This window comes from Protobothrops mucrosquamatus, unplaced genomic scaffold (assembly GCF_001527695.2).
Source record: "Protobothrops mucrosquamatus isolate PMUCROS unplaced genomic scaffold, P.Mucros_1.0 scaffold_230, whole genome shotgun sequence".
Classification (NCBI taxonomy): domain Eukaryota; kingdom Metazoa; phylum Chordata; class Lepidosauria; order Squamata; family Viperidae; genus Protobothrops; species Protobothrops mucrosquamatus.
The window spans coordinates 170422-189980 of NW_015386306.1; the positions used below are offsets into that span (position 1 = coordinate 170422).

Sequence of the window (19559 nt, forward strand, 5' to 3'; positions counted from 1 at the left end):
TGAGAATTCACCCCAGTAGGAGGAGCGCAAAGAAATAACTCAATATTTCACTTCCTGGCACACAACCTGCATATTAACAACTCGTTTAGCGGTAGTACCCTTTTTTTAATAAGTGCCACGATGTTGCTAAAATAAAAGAGATAAACTTCGTGACCCTCCCACCCCGTGCATAAAACAGATACGAAAAGCCTTAAGCCATTTTCGTTCCCAAATACTAAGGTTTCCCCCGAGTTTTGCGCGGTTAAAACGAACGGCATTTGCGTATTAATGTTTCTCCATGGAGCACCGACAAAATTCGCCTGAATTAAGGAAAGTGGGGAGCTAAGGAATATCTGGGGCTACGGGGCATGCCTCTGGCACGACGGGCAACCCTGGCCGACGGGAAACACGAGGACTGTAGCGGCACCCTCCGTTCGCACGTTCAGATCCGGGAAAGCGCCCGGAGCCTCCTCCGTTATTTCTAACGGAACGTCTCCACGCCCACGTCCCGCCCGCCTCGCCTTTTAAACCCCGCCCCCTTTCGCCCGTAACGTTTCCCTGCTCCGCCTGCTCTGTGATTGGCCCAGCTTGCTCCTTCCCCGCCAAAGAGGGGGCCTCGCCTTCTTTCCTCTGAGCTCTCTCGGCTGGTGCGCCGCTGCTCTCAGTTCCGCACTCCGTGACCGGGCAAGCGATTGTTCTGGCTGGCGCGGGTCAGGCGGTGCCTCGGCGGGAGCAAAGGTGCTCCCTTCCTACGGTCGAGCGCCGGGGCGCCTCTGGGGACCGCCTGCCCCTCCTCTCGTCGGGGACCTGACAGCCAGCATTGGAGGCGCCAGCATGGCCAGTCCTAGAGAGAGCGGCGGCGGCGGCGGCGGCGGCGGCAGCAGTAGCCGCCCCAGGAGCTGACGAGTGTTTGCCCTCCATCACCCGTTCGCCGTCGGCCGCTTAACCACGGGTCGCCGTCGCCTGCCTCCATTCAGACCAGGGCTCCAGCCGAGTGGGAGTCGTGTTTTTGCGAAGAGGCGGCGGCCGTGGCGGCGGCAAGGGACTCGAGAAAACTTCCTGTCGCTGGGGAAGGACGACGAAGTTGCCCCCCCGGCAGCGGCTGCCCGAGACGACGGGCGCGGGCTAGTCCCGCTCCTAGCCCGCACTGAGTGGGGCGGCGGCGGGGGCGGCTGCCGCAGGGGGAGCCTTGCAAACGGGCCGCCCCGCGGTTGTCCCGCGGCCGTCGTCCTCCTCTAGCCGGAACTTATCGGCGGGGCTGTCATGCCAGCCGTCAGCCTGCTGCCGCTCTTCGGCAGCCCCGCGAGCCCGGGCGCTTTGGGGGGCTCCTTAGGCGGGGGGGCCTTGGGGGGCCCCGGAGGGCGAAAGGGGCCCGGCCCCAGCGGCGCGTTCCGGCTGACGGAAAAGTTCGTGCTGCTGTTGGTCTTCAGCGCCTTCATCACGCTTTGCTTCGGGGCCATCTTCTTCCTGCCGGACTCCCCCAAACTGTTCAGCAACGTCTTCTTCCACTCGACCACCCTCCAGCAGCCGCCGCCGCCGGGGCCGGGGCCACCCGCCCAGGGCGATGCGCACCTCCCGCCGCCGCCGGCGGGTGCGGGGAGTAGCAGCAGTTTCGGGGCCGGCGCGGCGGAGGAAGCGGCGGAGAACTTGGCCAAGATCCGTGAGGATCATGAGCGCGCTTTGCGAGAGGCGAAAGAGACGCTGCAAAAGCTGCCCGACGAGATCCGCAGGGAGATCCACCAGGACAAGGTGAAGCTCCTCCTGCAGGACAAGTTGGGCAGGGGAGAGACGGGGGCTCCCGGGTTGCCCGACCTGCCTTTCCGCAAACCTATCGGGGCCGTAGGAACGGAACCCAGCGATCCCGCCGTCCAGCAGAAAAGAGAAAAGATCAGAGAGGTGAGTAACTACTGCAAGCGCTGAAATATACAGCCCTTGTGATTTCTTTCTTTTTTTTTTTTCCCTCCCCACGACCTCTGGAGCGGTCGGTCACTTTTCTCTTTCTCCAAGGGTAAGTTGGTTTGTTTATTTGCACTCTTCTTAAAACCTTTTTCTTGCTATTCGCGACCTTCAAGACCTGCTTCCGCCGCTTGTTTGCAAGGGAATTAACAGCTATTGTGCTTAGGGTGCGGTCCTGTGATGGACACGACATCTTTTGACGTGAGCAGGAAACTTCTAATGCGGAATGGATGGGACACGTGTCGCTCTTGTAAAATTGACAACGTGGGCAGTCTTTGGAGAAAGCAAATTGTACCAACCCTGTTTCTCAAGTCCTTGATCCAAAGCTGAAACGTGGTGACAATTTACACTGATTTAGCTTTAATCTCTACAGTTGAGAAGCCAAGGCTAGAGAAGGTGTGATGGGGAGAATGGTGTCAAAGCCAGAAGAAGGGAAAGAAAGAAAATGTCTTGTGTTTTTACTTTAATTTTGCTATTAGAAACAACTACTGCTAGAAAGTTTTTTTGGGGGGGAAGAAACAATACAATACAGTATAATATGATAAAATATTTCTGTGATTGTCACTCAAGATTTCTATCCACAACTGTAACATTTAATGGATAATATGAGGGGGGGATTATTGAAAAACATAGCAGCTTTACAAACTAATTACATTTGCATACCAGTCTCTGAACCAAATTTGTTTAATATTCCAAGACAAAATTAAAGAACTTAAACCTTAACTACATGTTTTGAATTAACAGACTCATCTGTAACATGTTAACTGGTGGATATCATTAGTTAAGAAGATAAATATTGCTAAAAGTACAGTACTGTTTGACAACCAGTAGTGTCCATTTTCTAATGCTGTAAAGTTTAGAGTACTGTCCTAGTCATACCTTGGAATTCTTGGATGTCTTTCCCATAACTAATAGGTTCCTATCTGAAGTAAAAAGTGTGATATTGTTGGCCACCTTGAGTGAATTAGCGTGCTGGGGAAACAATGGTAGAATAGTCTTTTAAACTATTATTGGGAATTATACTGTACAGGTAAATCTCATGTTTGTTCATTGAGGGGGTACTAAAACCTTTAAAGCTATAAAGAGTTTTTAAAGCTTTATATGGAATAAAACACCAGCAAGTAAAGCAAGTTATGTAGCAGTGAATATGAAATGAACAGGTAGGTGTTTACAGGTAAGAAGAGTGATGAATACTGTAGAAATTATTTAGTGTGTCATAGAGCCCACAAAAAGACTATCCTGCACTTGCAATAACGTCTATTTAGTGCAAAAAGATCTAGTTAGCATGATACATTAAGCAATATATTCCATAAAATATTTGTGCAATTAAGTACCACTTTATTCATGCTAGGAGTCAAAAGTGCTGAAATAGAAGAATTGGATGAGCTCCCAGGAAGGTATATCTACTATCTAGAACAAATTGCTATGCAGAATCTGGCTTGTGCTATCTATAAAGCTATGTCATATGTGACAATTCAGGATATACTGTAGGGCATTTGACTTCTGATTTATAAGATACATGTTTTCTGAACTTTGGAATAGTAAATAGATCTGATAAAAATGTTCCAAAGGTTGCATGTAACATTAATGATGGATTACATGCATGCCTGCTCAAGTTTTTTTATTTGGGAAATTCAAGATAGTTAATCTCTACAGTTGGTTATATTTATGAGATTAAATTGTCCATTAAATCTGGAAAGTTTCAAATTAAAACTGCTACTGTTATCAGTGACTATTCCATGAATCTGATATTATAGAATTGTAATACTATACCTGTGCTGCATATTTATATGATAAAGAGCATTTTTCGGGCATTTCTGTCACCATCAGTGAAAGATGTTAAAGCTGTCTTCAAAGCTTTTAGAGTCATTTTCAAAGAAGTTGATGAAATTGTATATGTTGTGTTCAAGAATTTCTGCCTAGAAATTTTTTATCTCTTAGAACAGATTTTCAGAGTAGTGTAGCCTTCTTCATTTAGCTCTTTATCTCAGGAATATGCAGTACTACATTGTACATTCTAAAATGCTACCATCATACTCTGTAGACATGTGGCCACTGTGAAGTTTACAAAAAGTAAAAACCATAAAAGAAAAAGATGCAGCTGCTCTGTGGATGTGCATTTTAATTATAGGTGAAAATACTGCATATTGATTTATAATATAGTCTAGAATCCTATCTGTAAAATTACAGTAGCAGGAGATTCCCCAAGTGTAAGAAAACAGTTCATTTGTTAGTTGTTACCTGGTAAGAAGCACAACTTATAAACAGAGGTATGCATAATTTGAGCCCTCATTGAATTTCATGAGGTCTCTTAATGAAGCTGGAAGAAGATATTATGTGACTTGTGGGGCAGTAAATTTTTATTGTTGCTCTAGGGACAGGCAAAAAAAAAGAGCCTGAAGAAAATCTGTGCAGACTGTTGAAGGAATAAAAACATTTTTAAATCAAATCTCAGAACATTGTGTTGCCATTTCAGCTGGTTTTTGTGGTCCTTCTACTGTTCATCAGGGGTTCCCAACCAGGGGTGCTCGCACAGACGATATTCCAGGGGGTGTAAAAACTTGGTTTTTCAAAATTATAGTGTATATGCATAATTTGTTGCCATTATTTCAAACTTTTGTAAGAGATGCGAGAATATGCGGTGCGGGGAATAGAAAAGGTTGGGAACCACTGGAGTAGATGAACACAAATGTAGATCTTCATGCATGTGCTGTCATCTACTGCAGAATGTTTTGCTTGTTCAACAAGTTCAACATTTTGTCATGAAGGCTTTCATTTTCTTGTTGTCAGCATATTTTCCACCGGAAAAAAAATGTAAACTGTATTTAAGCAGTTATCTAGCTTGAGTTCTCTTTAAGTGTAATCTCATGCAAAATCCTGAATAAGTGAACAAAAAGATAATCTCAACTTCAGCATTTTTGATGTCTTATGTCCTTGAAGTTTCCTTTACTTTTTTGTTAGTTTTAGGGAAGTAATTTACACTGCTTTCTTTTGCATGGGGAAGGGAGTTTTTTGTACTCAGGAGTTGACTGTTGTAGAAGTTGAAAAAGTCCCAGGTATTCATCATAGACTGTAAAGGTCTATAAAATTTCCAAATCAGAGAAAAATACTTTTAAATGTTCTTCATCAATCTAAAGTCACTTTGTTACAATATGATTTCTATCTGAATAACAATGAAAACTAGTTTTAATGGATTAATTGGAAAGAGGGTTTGTCCATTATTCTCCACAGGGTTGTCAATTGAAAAGCATGTCATTACAGCAATCCAGATAACTTCATTTGTGTTACCTGTGTCTGCATGATATCAACATATATTATGTCAAGAATATCATTTCCATAATGCAGTTATATAAAATGATGTACACTGCTGCAGAATTTCATTCATTGCATTGACATCTGGAAAATGGACGTTGCAGTGATTTTGTTTGGCCAGATTATCCTGTGTGTAATTGATCTACAGATTTAGTAGCATAATTGGATAAGTGATTTTGCAACAGCTAGAGTATAAAGCATTCAGGTTATAAAAAGGCTTCCCCACTTGTTTATGTATCTGACATAAAGTTTTTCTTCCTATGTAAATTACTACTTTATTTAAAAGTTGCCTTAAGTTCTGGTGATCAGTGTAGTATTCTGCAGACAAAAATATCTTATATTGAAATCTAGAACTAAGTATTTAGCTTTAGGACATTATCTATCTAAAGCAGTGGTTCTCAACCTATGGGTCGCGACCCCATTTGGGGTCGATTGACCATTTCATGGGGGTCGCCAAGCAAGGCTGTCCGCCATTTTTTCCCCCTTTTCCGGCGGGTGCCTTACCTCCCTTGAGCTGGGCCAGCTGGTGGTCCGCCTGCTCCATCTCTGCCGCTTGCCAGCTACGCCTCGGCTGGCGCAGGGGGCGGAACCACGCATGCGTAGCACTTCCGGGCAGGGAAAGTCCTCGACTTACAACCGGTTGGGTAGTCCTCGACTTACGACCGGTTTAGTCCTCGACTTACGACCGGTTTAGTCCTCGACTTACGACCGGTTTAGTCCTCGACTTACGACCGGTTGGGGGTCGCGGCATTAAAAAGGTTGAGAACCACTGATCTAAAGGGAGGGTATTCCATTAATATAGGCTCCTTTAACTTTCAGCTTTCTACCATGGCAGGGTTCTTTTTTATGATTCAGTGGTAAAAGTAACTTTTTTCCAGATTTTGAATACATTTCACTAGTACTGCTTCCTGCTGGTTTTCTTTCTTTCACTAGTACTGCTTCCTGCTGGTTTAATTTTTGGTAACGTCTCTTTGAAATATATAATACAAGCATATTGCAATCTTGAACACAATCATAATAAAGCTATATGATACAGTCTTATTCTGCTCATGTAAACTTTGAAAATCTCACTTGTTCAGCAAAGCTTTTTAGAAAGGATGCATTGAATATACAGTAATTGAAGAATATTTTAGAGTACACTTCTTAGTAGTGCTAGCTGAGACAAAAAATATTTTTGGGCATTTCTTCAAGAACATAAAATGTTATTTTGATGTACAGTCGTACCAGAATTGTTAACTTATTAAAGCTGATAGTTCTTTTTTTTTTTTAATTATAAAAACAAAATAAAACTCCTTAAGTTTGCTTTCTAAAGGCTATTGTTTGGGCTACAGTTTTATAAGGTTGCTAAGGCTATGAAATTAATAGGGCTGTGCAGAACCATGGGGGACGCTTAAGTCATGGCAAAACTGCAGGTGAGAGGGTTAGTTTTCAAAACTTTGTGGCAGATCTCTTTGAATGAAAATTCAGAGCAGCCTTATGAAAACCTTCCAGCCCAGGTTATCTGTTTATGTATCAGTTTACCAAATAAATAAATAAATAAATGTATATGGGCAAGTGCAATGAACGTTGCTGCTGACACTGCCAGTTTGTCCCTGAAGTGAAGCAGCTTACCTCATTGCAGTCCCAGCCAATTCTCCCAGTGATTTGTACAGCCGTAGCATAAATGCCATAGCATTTGGAGTCTTTAAAAAGAAGCTAATCTAATCTTGACAAAATAATAGCAAAAAGAATTTAAACTCCAGTAACACAGTATTTTAAATTTCAAAATAGGATGTTTTATTATCAGAGCAAAATGAATTCTACATGTTTTGGCCTGATTTGATATTGCCATGTGATAAGGAAATTACATTTCCATTTGACTAAGCCATCCCTCCCCCCCCCCAAAAAAACCATTAAAAATAATGTAGATACTTGACACCCTCCTTTTTAACTATGTGAATCTGTAGAAACACAAATTTGTCAGGGAAAGTGCAGTAGAATGGCATCAAATACTTCATCACTCTAATAGTTCTTTGTTCTCCCAAGATATATATAATCATATGGATAACTGGGTAAAACCAAAGACCTCTAGAGTGATTGATGTTTATTTTTGCATATGCAGAAGTAGGATTGACTTTTCTCTTCTTTCCAGTTGTTTTTCCTTACCTGTGCTAGAAACAGATTGTGTAGTGGTCTAGAACTAGAAAACAGTATTGCTGTTGTTGTTTCTGTCTTAAAGTTATTGTTGACTCCTGGCAACTGCCTGGACCAATGCCTGCAGTTTTCTTGGCAAGATTTTTAAAAGTGGCATACCATTGCCTTCTTTCTAGGGCAGAGAGAGTAGAAATGGCCTAAAGCCGTGGTGGTGAACCTATGGCATGTGTGCCACAGGTGGCACACAGATCCCTCTCTGTGGGCACGCGTGCCATCATTCCAGTCCTAGCCTTCAGCTGGGTTTTATAAAACCTTTTCGCTTTAGGCCTCCGCCGCCATGTGCAAAAAAAATAATAATCAATTTCAACTTTTCATGGGAAAAAAAAAGATCTCACAAAGTTGGAATTGATTGATTGAACTTTTTAGTCCCACCAAGTCTGCCGTTACCACCCCAGCCATCCCCACCCAATTGGCCACACCCACTCAATGGGCTACGCCCCCCGGCACCCAATGATACATAAGTGGGTTTTGGCTTGCGGTTTGGGCACTCGGTCTCTAAAAGGTTCGCCATCACTGGCCTTAAAGTCACCCAGCTGGCTTCTTGTCTAAGGCAGGACTAGAATTCATAGTCTCCCCATTTCTAGCCTGGTGCTTTAACTACTATATCAGACTGAATCTCGTAATACAGTTTAGGATGATGCTTTTTTAGGAGCTACGTAAAATTACTTCTAAACATATTTTAGACAAGAGTTGAACCAAGTAAACCACTTAATTATTAGAAATAAAATATCACAAGGTTATTGACAATGACATCATATTTCATTGACTAAACTTCATCTGCAGACATGTTTAAGTATTTTATAATATATTTCATTAGCTCTGGCATTGCTAACTGCTGAACAATTATTAAAATACAGCTTTTCCAGAGCTGCTGTATAAAAGGAAGAGTTAGGCTTGCTTACATGGTTCTTGTTCTCCACCCATCTGCAGCTTTGAGAAATGCAGTGCATGTATAAGTTTACAAGATTAAAAGTAAAATGTCAACATTATTATCATTGTTAAGCAATTGTTAACACATTTATAATAGTGGTTTATCTATGAAATTTATATAATATTTTGTATAATATTCAGACTCAAATTGCTAAAATAATTGAGTAACTTTAAAGCCTTGCTTAATTATAATAGTTTGCAGGAAACATTAAAACCATAACAGAATAATCCAAAAATCAAATTCATAAAATACTTCTTTACCAAGCACAAGAACCTTAGTTTTCATTCAGAAATGAGAACTTTAGTTCATTGCTACATTATATTTTCCCAACTGTAAAATAGTTTCAATGTTCTGTCTCTTGCTGTCAATGTATTAATATCTTTATACTTCAAGAAGAAACTATCTTACTTACTTCCTTTTCTTGACAATGCAACAGCAGATGTACCCAAGTCAGCAACTACCCACAGTTTACACATATTTGTTTCCACAAAATATTTCTATATAAATCATCATTGAGTTGGTATTGACTTTGAAGACCTATCAGTCATAACTGTATGTACTTGTCATACTATTCTTTTCTGAGATAAACAACATAATACACAGTCCAGAAAAAGAATAAAATAGGCAACATTATTCAGTATACTCACCTGCATCATATTTCCAAATTTTGCTCATTGCTATCATTTTTCAGACTACTGCTATAAACCTCTAAACTGATCTGCCTGTGGTTTTTGTATCTAATCTTATTCTATGACAATGATAGCATTGTTGGGAGAGAAGCAGTCTTCATAAATATGTTTAACTTCATAAGTATAAGGAACCCACATTTGTATTTTAATATTTCTCCTGAGATGCCATCTACACCTGCAACTTTTTCTACATTCATGACTTCAGTTTTTTTCTTGGACATTATCATTTATAGAATGTGTTTCAGTTCCATTCTTCAACATATATTTATTAGTCCTATGCAGGTCTCTAAAATATACCTCCAGTCTATCTTACTTAAGCTTTATTTCAAATAATTTAACCATTTTTGTTTTATTTCTCTTCATTTTGCCTTATTAACCCACTTTCAAAATCCCTTTTTCCCATCAAATTCTGCATTTTTGTCTCTATTTTAATCATTTTGTACTTGTCTATAGCCATATGTTTCTGTAGTTAATAAAACATTTATTTACATGTGTTTTTTTCTAATCCTTAGCCTGTATATTCTACTTTTACTCGTTTCCTTTATTTTTTTTATAAGTGGGGGAAGCTTTTGTAAAAAGCTTTCCCAGTTATCTGAGATGTGTTGTGATGTGTGTGTAAAGCTATTTTTCTTTCTCATTTTATAAATCCGTGTTCTTTACCACACACACCTTATACATTCCCAGCCTCATTCTTTATATGCCATGGTCATCAACAGATGGCCCTATGAATATTAAACTCCACTATCCGTCATTCCTCTGGTCAGCCAAGATTTTGACATATTTCTTCTCTCGACTCTTCCACACAGGAGGAGGAAAGCTAAGAAAACTAAATAGCATCATGCAGTTGTCACTTTTGTTGTTGTTATTCTGCAGCCACAGTCTCCTTTGTTTCTCTGTAAATAATTCTGAACCACTGTTATTGGTTCCCAGCTTTGGTCCTAACTTGTTAAAAGAAGCAAATCCGAGTAGTGATAATAAACAAACCATGGGCAGAGCCATCTGGATTAATTACTCATAACCCACTGGGAAGCAGAGTCAAGTGAAACTGATTGAGTAGTATATAACAGCATGCTTTTTATTCCCGGGTAATCTAGAATCCTGTTCAACTGTTTGTGGAAACACTACCATTATCACTCCCTTGTTAATAAACATGAAATAGTATTATATGGTTGTATGTTAATAAATGTGATATAGCATTATATGGTGGTACACGTACATTTTTAACCCAAAATGTTTTCTATTAACCACCACTTTTGGAGTATTAGGTTAATTGTATTCTTCTATAGGGAATATGCACAAACCTAGCATGGATTAAAATTTATCTTCTTCCATTCCATACAATACTGAGATATTTTTTTGGGGTGCCCAGACTCGGGAATCCTAACTACGCATGTATAATTGGGCCTTCTATTTTTGATAGTGCATACACTGCTATCTGCAATAAGAATGGAACAAGAAAGAAAAAACCAAAAAAAATTGATTTTTATGATATTTATTCATATGGATTTTTACATTTTACATCCATGTTTTTTTTAATATTGCTTTTTTATCTCATTGTGCCCTACCCTGAGTTGCTTTGGGTGAGATAGATGGCTGTATAAATTTGAATAATAAATATGTCAGCCCAAGCTGTCCTTCTGCTCTATACCAGTTATAAGGCAAAGGGCCTTTTCAGCACATTTTTGCTGCGTGCATTAAAAAAAAGAGTTAATCCTTTTATTGCTATATTGATTAGGTCAGGACCTGCGGCACAAATGAACAGAGTGTTATAAAAAGTTGGATTGTTACTAGATGGGATTCTTTGCGTTGCCAGGAAAAGATCAGATATGGATAACCAGATAAAGTATTCCTCTATTGATTTCCTTAAACTAGTGGCCTTTCTGTTATTTAACAGCTGTTGAATTATATAGCTTTACCTCTTTGGATCAATGAAGACAATAACGTTAGAAAGTCATTTGATCCATTTTTTTCTAATGGCACATATCTAATATGCACACATGCACACTATTTGATTTGAGTACAGTGTACTCAAGTACATTGAGTACTTGATAAAAAAAAACCAGTAACTTCTAATAAAAGTAAAACTTGTCTCCATTGATCCTTATGCAACAACAGCCCCAATATAACAGTGCTAATATCATGGGGTAGGTTTCCTGGGAATTTTCTAAACTTTCAGCAAGTTCAATGGATTGGCTTTCGATTTTATCTTCCTTTACAACAGTGTTTCTCAACCTTGACAATTTTAAGGCATGTGGACTTCAACTCCCAGAATTCCACATTGCTGGCTGTGGAATTCTGGGAGTTGAAGTCCACATGCCTTAAAATTGTCAAGGTTGAGAAACACTGCTTTACAACTTCCACCAGATGAAATGGCTGCTGTTGGCCAGCTGTTGAGGGAACAGCCTGTTGGGCTTAGTTTTTTCTCTTTTTTTCTTATTTTTGTCAGTACTGGTAGAATGTTCCTGCTTCCTTTCCCATCATCTTCTACCCTTCAATGGCTGAAATTTAATCCCTGCAGCAAAAGGAGATCTGGGAAAAAGAAGTAGACGATTTTGCTTCAGGTTATCTTTAAGAAATAAGGAAATGTTTTAGACAGAAACTGCATTTACATTTTAATTTCTTTGGTCTGTGCATGTTCTTGTACAATGATGCCCTTGTACCTCTAACCATCTACTGAGTGTCCTGATTACAGTAACATATAAACTGCATCAAGTAAGCAGGTAAATAATAAGCAAGTCAGCAATATTATATATACTTTAGTCTTTTATGCACATGCGAGGTTTGCGTGAAGACACTTTTTGCTTCCAAATCACTTGTAACAATTTTTCCTGAGAAATTCTTAGAGGCCAGTAAAACTCAGAACCTGTGGTGGAAAGTGCAGTTGGAGAAGGAGTTGGGGGGGAATCTCAGCAATCACACTGTGGCTTCTCAGGAAGGAGATAGCACGCATTCAAGAGAGCAGTCCAAGATAAGAGAGGAGGAGAAGGCTCAGAGTAGTCACACCCTAGAATCTCCCAGGGTATATCTATTAAAGTTAGAAAGCTATAGCTTTAGCCTGACAAGATTCTATTAGTAAGGTGACCAACTTTTTTACAATGAAAAGGAGGACACAAATAAATTGAAGAAAAAAAATATCGTACATAAAAGAAACATTTTATTCATTGCAATAATAATACAGAATACACTATAATATGATAAATGCAGAGTGGGCCCCGCGGCTCCCAAAGCACCAGCTGCGCAGGCCCAGGGGGCAGCTCGCCATCGACACACCCCGCCTGCAGCCATCCCGCCAGCACCACCGCCCACCCTGTGCAGCCCCGTGTAGAGCGGGCCCCACGGCTCCCACAGCACGGGGGACAGCCGGCCGCTGCTGCCCCCCACACCCCTGCCCGCAGCAGCCCCGCCACCCCTGCCTCTTGCGCCCGCAGCCATTATTGCCCTAGCGGGACTGAAGATCAAGAGAAACTTACCGTGGCATCGCTGCTCCAGTCTCCTCCAGGTATCTTCGGGACTAACTAGGAGATGGTGTAGTTGGGTAGCAGGGAGGGGTGCAAAGTTCCTGCCAATTCATCTTCGCTGCAGACAACTTGTATGTGCAAAGTTTGCCAGCTGTGCTCAGCAGCAATTTGGCGCGCTCAGCAGCAATTCCTATTGGCTTTCGAAAGCCAATAGGGGGAGTAGCACAGCTCATGTAAAAGTTGGAAAAAAAACATCAAAAAATGGAGCCGGAATGCCGTTCTGAGCGTTCTATGAGAAAAAAAAAGCCCTGCAGATTAGTCTTCAAATATCGAAAAGGAGGACATGTAGGAGGACACTTTTCGAGGGAGGACCGAACTTATAAAAGGAGGACTGTCCTCCCTAAAGGAGGACGGTTGGTCACCTTAACTATTAGGTGTAAATATATATATATATAAAGAATAGGGTTCAATTGGATTTGGGCTTAGGCCTGACAGAAAATGATGGAATTTTAACAGCCCAGTGCTACCTTATGATCTTTGGATTTTTGTTCCTATTGTTAAGCCAATTTTCCAGCTGCTGTATATTGTAAATTGGTTCAGCTCTATATTTTCGGTCCTGCATATTTACAACTGTGTAAGTTTTAAAAGTTAAGTGTCTTTGCAGTTCTTTTTTTTTCCCTAGTAAAATTTGATCTTTATTGCCCTCTTGTGAGATTGGGAGTGGGAGAAAAGCTGATATGTCTACTTTGCACTTCTCAATGCTATATGATAAGGAGGCAATGCTGTAGCAACTATTTCATTATTTCTCTCTTATCTTCCAACTAATCAGAAAAACACTGGTTAATAGAGAGGACACTAGGGAGTGTCCCCTTGGAAGATGGGTGATAAAATGGCTGCCAAGCTGCTACTTCTAAGAAGGAGGCAGGGCCACAATAAGGATCCCTCAGAGAGTTGATTTGTATTCTCTTATTTTCATGGATTTTTTTTAAAGTCTATTTCAGACAAGTTTAATTTGGATCCCAGGAGGATGCCATTAATAACTTAAACAGTGTTATTTATTAGAGCAACAAACAAAACTTAGAAAAACTGGAGTAAATAACCACACATCCACACAAATACTTCATAATTCTAGCATTTGGCAAAGCAATAAAGGCACACATCTGCAATATATTTAAGTGTTCTGGAGATTACCGTTTGCATGAAGAATGAGCAGTGATAATATGCCTGCAGCTTGTTTAATGTTGGCAAATCCTCCTTCCTTTTTTTTCCTAATCTCCATTTAGCTGTGGTTTATTCTTCATTGTGAAAAAGACAAAAGCTGTGTTTGTGTTATTAGAGCCAAGCTGAAATGTGCCTCCTTTACAGTTAGTTCACCTGTGAAAAGCAACCTGACAATTATTCAAAAAGCAGAATGCTGCAGAACACTGTGCCTCTACCTGCAGAACGCTGTCCCTCTACCTGCTTGCGCTCTCTCTCTCTCTCTCTCTCTCTCTCTCTCTCTCTCTCTCTCTCTCTCTCTCTCTCTCTTTCTCTCTCTTTCTCTCTCTCACGCACACCCACACACACACACACACACACACACACACACGCATCTCTACCTCCCACAGAGCTTTTGGGTGGCAGTAACAACCCATGATGCTTGCCTTCATGTATAGGATTGACTGTTGCTACTGTTACATTATTATTAAAAAGTGCCTCCCTTGAAGAAGGGATATGGGGGTTAATGCCATTAAGCACAAGTAAAGATAATTCAGAGATAAGGAAAATGCTTTCTATTTTGATTAAAAAGTATTCTGCTCGTCTTTGAATTAACTTCTGTGATGTCATTATACAGTCACAATTTGGTATGATACTTTGCTGACATTAATGATGCTGTAATTTTAGTATGTCTTTATTACAAAGGTTCTTCAGATTTGGACTAATTCTTTTTTAATAGCATAAATATTTATCTTCAAATATTCACTGTAGATTAATTATGTTGCCTCAAGTGTCCTTCTGTTTTGGGGTTTCTGCTTTATTTTTGCAAACTTATTTTGAACTTAATTCTTACGACTAACAATGATGAATTTCAGTAATAGCATTTCAGATATATGCATTCACCATTCGCCATACTTATTTTTGGGTGTAGTGCCTTTAATGTTTTGTATAGCCCTTAATAGCCCATGTGGCATCATTTAACAGACCTTGATTGTTCTAAAATAGCTGAGCAGGTTTAGTACTTACTTGGGAGACTATCAGGGAATCATAGGTTGGTAAGATAGACCGGAAGGCAAAAAAGCTTCCCAGAAATAATAACATCTGCAGTCACCTGGTGATAGTATATAATTAAGAAACTTGACTTTCCCTTATTCCATAATCATTCATGAAAGAAAGAGTAATATACCTCTTCTAAAACTTTTGTATATTCTGTGAAAGACATTCTTATTGAAATAAGATAATAGGTGGAATTCAGCAATATATTGCTTTTAATCAGCAGAACAAAATAAAGGCAACTTTCCCTCCCCAGTACAGTACAGCCTCAAATCCTGTCCTAAAAAAATAATTCCAACCTCTTTGGTAGGATTTTAACATTTCATTGGATAATGATTGTAGAGCAGACATGTCAAACTCGTGACGTCGCGGAACGTATCGAGACAGTTTTGCCATTGCCGGCAATGGGGTGGGCACAGCTTCCAGATGACGCGTCCACCCGTGGGCCGGCAGTTTGACACCCCTGTTGTAGAGGGAAAAAGCATCCCATTAAATGTAGTCTTTATTTAGAGGCTGCTTCATTTAGCAGTTGTCCCGTTTAACAACTGTTTGCAGTTATGACAATGATGGAAAAGTAATTTTATGAACAATCCTCACATTTACAATCTTTGCCTGTGATCCACAGACACTGGGGGGGAGCACGATGTCATCACATGGGGTCCGCAAAGGTTTGAAAAAAAATATGATTTTAATCTTGAGTTAAGTCTTGGGAGTCCATGACCACAAAAGGTATTTAAAGGGGTTCATGATGAAGAAACCACTGCCTTATGACATTGTAAGGTATGACTGGTGGGAACTGCACAATGTGATGTAAGGGATATGAGAGTTCAAGAGTTCTACAAGATTTATTCTGGTTCCAAACACTTACAATATGTTAGAAACACAAATCATTTGTCTAAAACCTAACTAGAAATAGTGAAGATATGGTTCTTGTCAGTTTGAAATAAATCCTATATCAGCTCTTCTTGCTCCTAAACTACTATTGAGTGGCAAGCAAGGAATGGCCATAAATTTGCAGTTTAAGTATTGAGAAGACATTGGACTTGGCACTTACTGAGATAATTGCAGTGGCTTGTTTGGTCTGTAAGACTCTCTTCTGTTCATTAGAACAGATAATAAAATAACTTTTTGGTTCCCTTGAAAGCTACTTGATGGCACGTAATCAGTCAATAGACTAAAATTGCAAATAATTTTATGCACAAAACCTCAGTGAAAGGCAGAATAATTCAACAGGCTAAAGAAATGCACAATAAATAACCAGCTATAAAAGCAGTACAAAAGAGAGATTTTGGTTCTTATTTTCTGAAGAGTTAATTAAGATTGAATCCATTTGCATTTTTAAATCAAGTGGAAACGAGAAAATTAGCTTATAGTTCACAATTTTAAATGGACGATCTCCTCAAAGGTCATCTCCAGAATAGTTGCTGGGGTGTGACTAGACTGCTTCAAATTATCTTTGGCAGGCTGTGTAAGCAGAATTTGTAAAGGAATATAAGCTAGGTTCTAGGAAATGAGCCACTGAGCCTGTAAATGGGAAGAGTAAATGGGAATTGCAGGTCAACTTCAGCAGGCAACTTTAAAGGGAATAGTACAAATGTAAAATTGAAAATGACCAGAAGAATCACCTTAAACCAGCTTCCAGCAGTTTGCACACACGCCAATTAAGATATTCACAAGAAATGGCTGATTAGCCTCCTTTAAAAGCCTGCAGAATTGGAAAATCCACAATCTCCTTAAGTAGACTGCCTATTGTGGCACAAATCATTGATTGTCAGAACATTTTGGCTTATAATTCAACTAAATTTTGACAATTGCTGCTTATACCCAGTGTTTCTGGTTCTAGTTGCTGTGGGCTCTTGAAAACATGAATTCGAGCTGGAATTCTGAGTTGAAAACAAGACAAAATAAAAACTGGCTGCTCTTGATTGCTTGAGGGGAGGGGGAAAGGGGAAAAATGAACGGAACTTGTGGTCACACCTGCACGGCAGTATGTTTGGGTTTCCGCCTGAGAACATCCTGGTATATATAAATAACAATTATACGATTGTGACACTCATTCCAAAAATGTATATATAACAGGGGAGTGGAGCAACAAGCAACCATATTTCAGTTGAAAGATTAGATCACGGAAAGAACTAAAAAAACCAACAGTGAAAAGAACAGTAAGGCAAAGAAGCAAGCCTGGTGAATAAGAACAATACAGTAATGGATACAAGAGATGTAGAAGATATTCTGCCACACAGGAACCCAGAAACAGAAGAAAATACTGTAAAACTTTGTGAAGGTTCTTTGCTCTCCAAGGACTTGGACATGTCATCATAGTGTAATAAATATATAGAGAATTACTTTATTACAAAACACATCTTCCCCAAATTACAGGGTTATCTCCACACTTCTAGGCTTTGCAAGGTGATGTTGTCACATGAATATGTCTTCGGTCCTTTAATACTTAGTCTTTTAATACTCAGTTCAAACTAAAGTCTCAAAGTCTTTAAAGTAACATACAGCTTTTGCCTTTCTCCAAACATTCTTGTACGAGTTGGGATGAGGTGCTGTTTCACTGTTGTTGCTTCTTTTCTTATTGCTGCCAAGCTCCAGGAAGGACTCCTACCAGGATAGGCTGTTCAGCATAGCTTATGGTCCCAGCAGGTGAATGAAACTCCTCTTGCCTGCTTGCCTCTGGCCCATCTATAGATATCGCCTCCACTTCCTTGTCTAGGCTTTGTGCGTTTACTGGGTGGGGAAAGCTGCCCTTGGAGGGTCTGCACATCCTTGAAAACACCAGGGTATAAGTGTATGAGTGCATGTCTGAATGGATGAGGGTAGTGCAGGGAAAGTGTTTCTACCTGGCTGCAGCTGCTTTTTCCAAAGCATAGGCAGCAATCCCAACTTCACTCCCTCTGCTAAGACTTCTGAGCAGAAAGGAAAAAAAAATACACTGCAGAACAGGAGACAAATTAACAAATCCACAAGGGGCAGAAAGGATGCAATTGTTCCTTGCAAACTGGGTAGGAAAATAGGTATGCAAGATGGTGACTCACTAGCACAAATGTGTCCAAAGTGAAACCAGAGGCTTAATATATATTCTCAGGTAGGAGCAAAGGTTATACAGCAATTTAATGCAGTGGTTAAGGCATCAAGCTAGAGACCAGGAGACCAAGGCATGAAGCCAACTGGGTGACCATGGGCCACTCTCTCTTTCAGCCCTAGGAAGGAACAATGGCAAAACATTTCTTAAAATCTTGCCAAGAAAACTGCAGAAATACGTCCAGGCAGTTGCCAGCAGCCAGCACTGACTTTTGACCTTAACCTGTATTAGCATTGTAGTCTCCTGGCTAACATGACATTGCCTTGTGCTAAATAAATAAGCACTGACTTGAAGGCATTAAAAAAAGGACCAAGGATCAGGGATGTCTGAACCCCTCCCAAATCATACCAAAGCCACTGATGGTTTTTCAAATGTGCAGCATTAGGGGGGGGAAAGTGTTTCACAGTGCATGGGAACAGGAACAAAGCATCTCTTATCAGATTGCTAAAGCAGCCATGTCTTTTCAGAAGCGAATGTGCTCTGAAAGCTGTTCCCAGATGGTTTGTCTTTACTTTGTAAAGAGAAAAAGAAAGATACATGGTCCATAGACTAGCCAGCCTGCCATCAATACAAAAGAAAGCGATTCTTATTTCTGGTGAAAAGATTCTTTTGGTCAAAAAGGATACTGGACGTTTTGCTTTGTCCTCCCCACTCTCACCTCCAATCTCAGTTATGATATCTAGTTTTTGGGCTCTGCACTTTAAGGATACAGTGAAACTTAAACCAGGGGGAAAGAAACTGGGTCTGTCTACCATTGAAAAAAAGAAAACTGAAAGGCCATATGCTGACACTATTCAAATATGCAAATGGGTATAATCCCAAAGATTGTTCTGTATCATCCCAGAATACTAAGACACAAAAAAATGGATCCTCGCTACATGATTGCAATTTCTATCAGAACATTAAAAAAAACTCCTAATCATAAGAGCCATTTGACAGGAGGATCCATTATACACCAAAATGATTGTCTGCCTTTCATTAGTACATGAGTATATTCATGTAGAGGCTAGGCAGACATCTGATCTAGAGAATCAGATGTTCGGATTGGTTTAATTTGAATTTCTGTACTCAGCAGGACAGTCAAGTTTAATAATCTAGCTGAATATTTCTGATTCTGTCACTCTAGGTAATTAGTTCTTCAGTCAAACACTTCACTTAGATGTTTCATTCAAATACATTTCTTAAATGAGACGTTGCGGAGTATTCTTGAAATCCAGCAACAGTATAATATTTCTGACTAGCTGATTTTGTACTGGAATATTTTATCTGAATCCAAACTTTTACTGCAGAATGACTTAACAGAGTGCATACATTGCCAATTTTAAATATAATATGCATACCGTTTTCCATCCAGATTCAAGCAGAAGCAGGAAATGATATATATGAGTTGAATATAGCCAAACTTTCTCTCAAACACAGGTTAATAGACTTTAAAGAATATATAAGCATGGAAGATTTGGTTTGATTTATGGAAATAACCTTATCTAGCATCTTTCTGAGAAAACATTTTTTTAAAAAAAAAAACTACTTTGGTACTCCATTAAAGTTGCTTTCTCCTAAGTTGGAAATCAATTTAATAAGCTTGAATTAGAATGCCAGAGTGTTTTGGAGAATAGTACCTGATCACTTAGCTGATTCACTTCTCAGATTATTTTGTTAATTCAGTATTCCTTAGCTTGCTGCCCTCTAACATATAACTTTAA

General features: G+C 40.0%; 1 protein-coding gene across 1 annotated transcript in view; it reads left to right on the forward strand.

Moving 5' to 3' along the window:
* The first annotated feature begins 1242 nt into the window (after positions 1–1242).
* The window catches only part of MAN1A1 (mannosidase alpha class 1A member 1), a 56367-nt gene continuing 38050 nt past the window's right edge, over positions 1243–19559 (forward strand). Inside the window, exon 1 of the mRNA XM_015829093.1 lies at positions 1243–1875. Coding sequence (XP_015684579.1) covers positions 1243–1875 — 633 coding nt within the window. The remainder of the gene's footprint in view (positions 1876–19559) is intronic.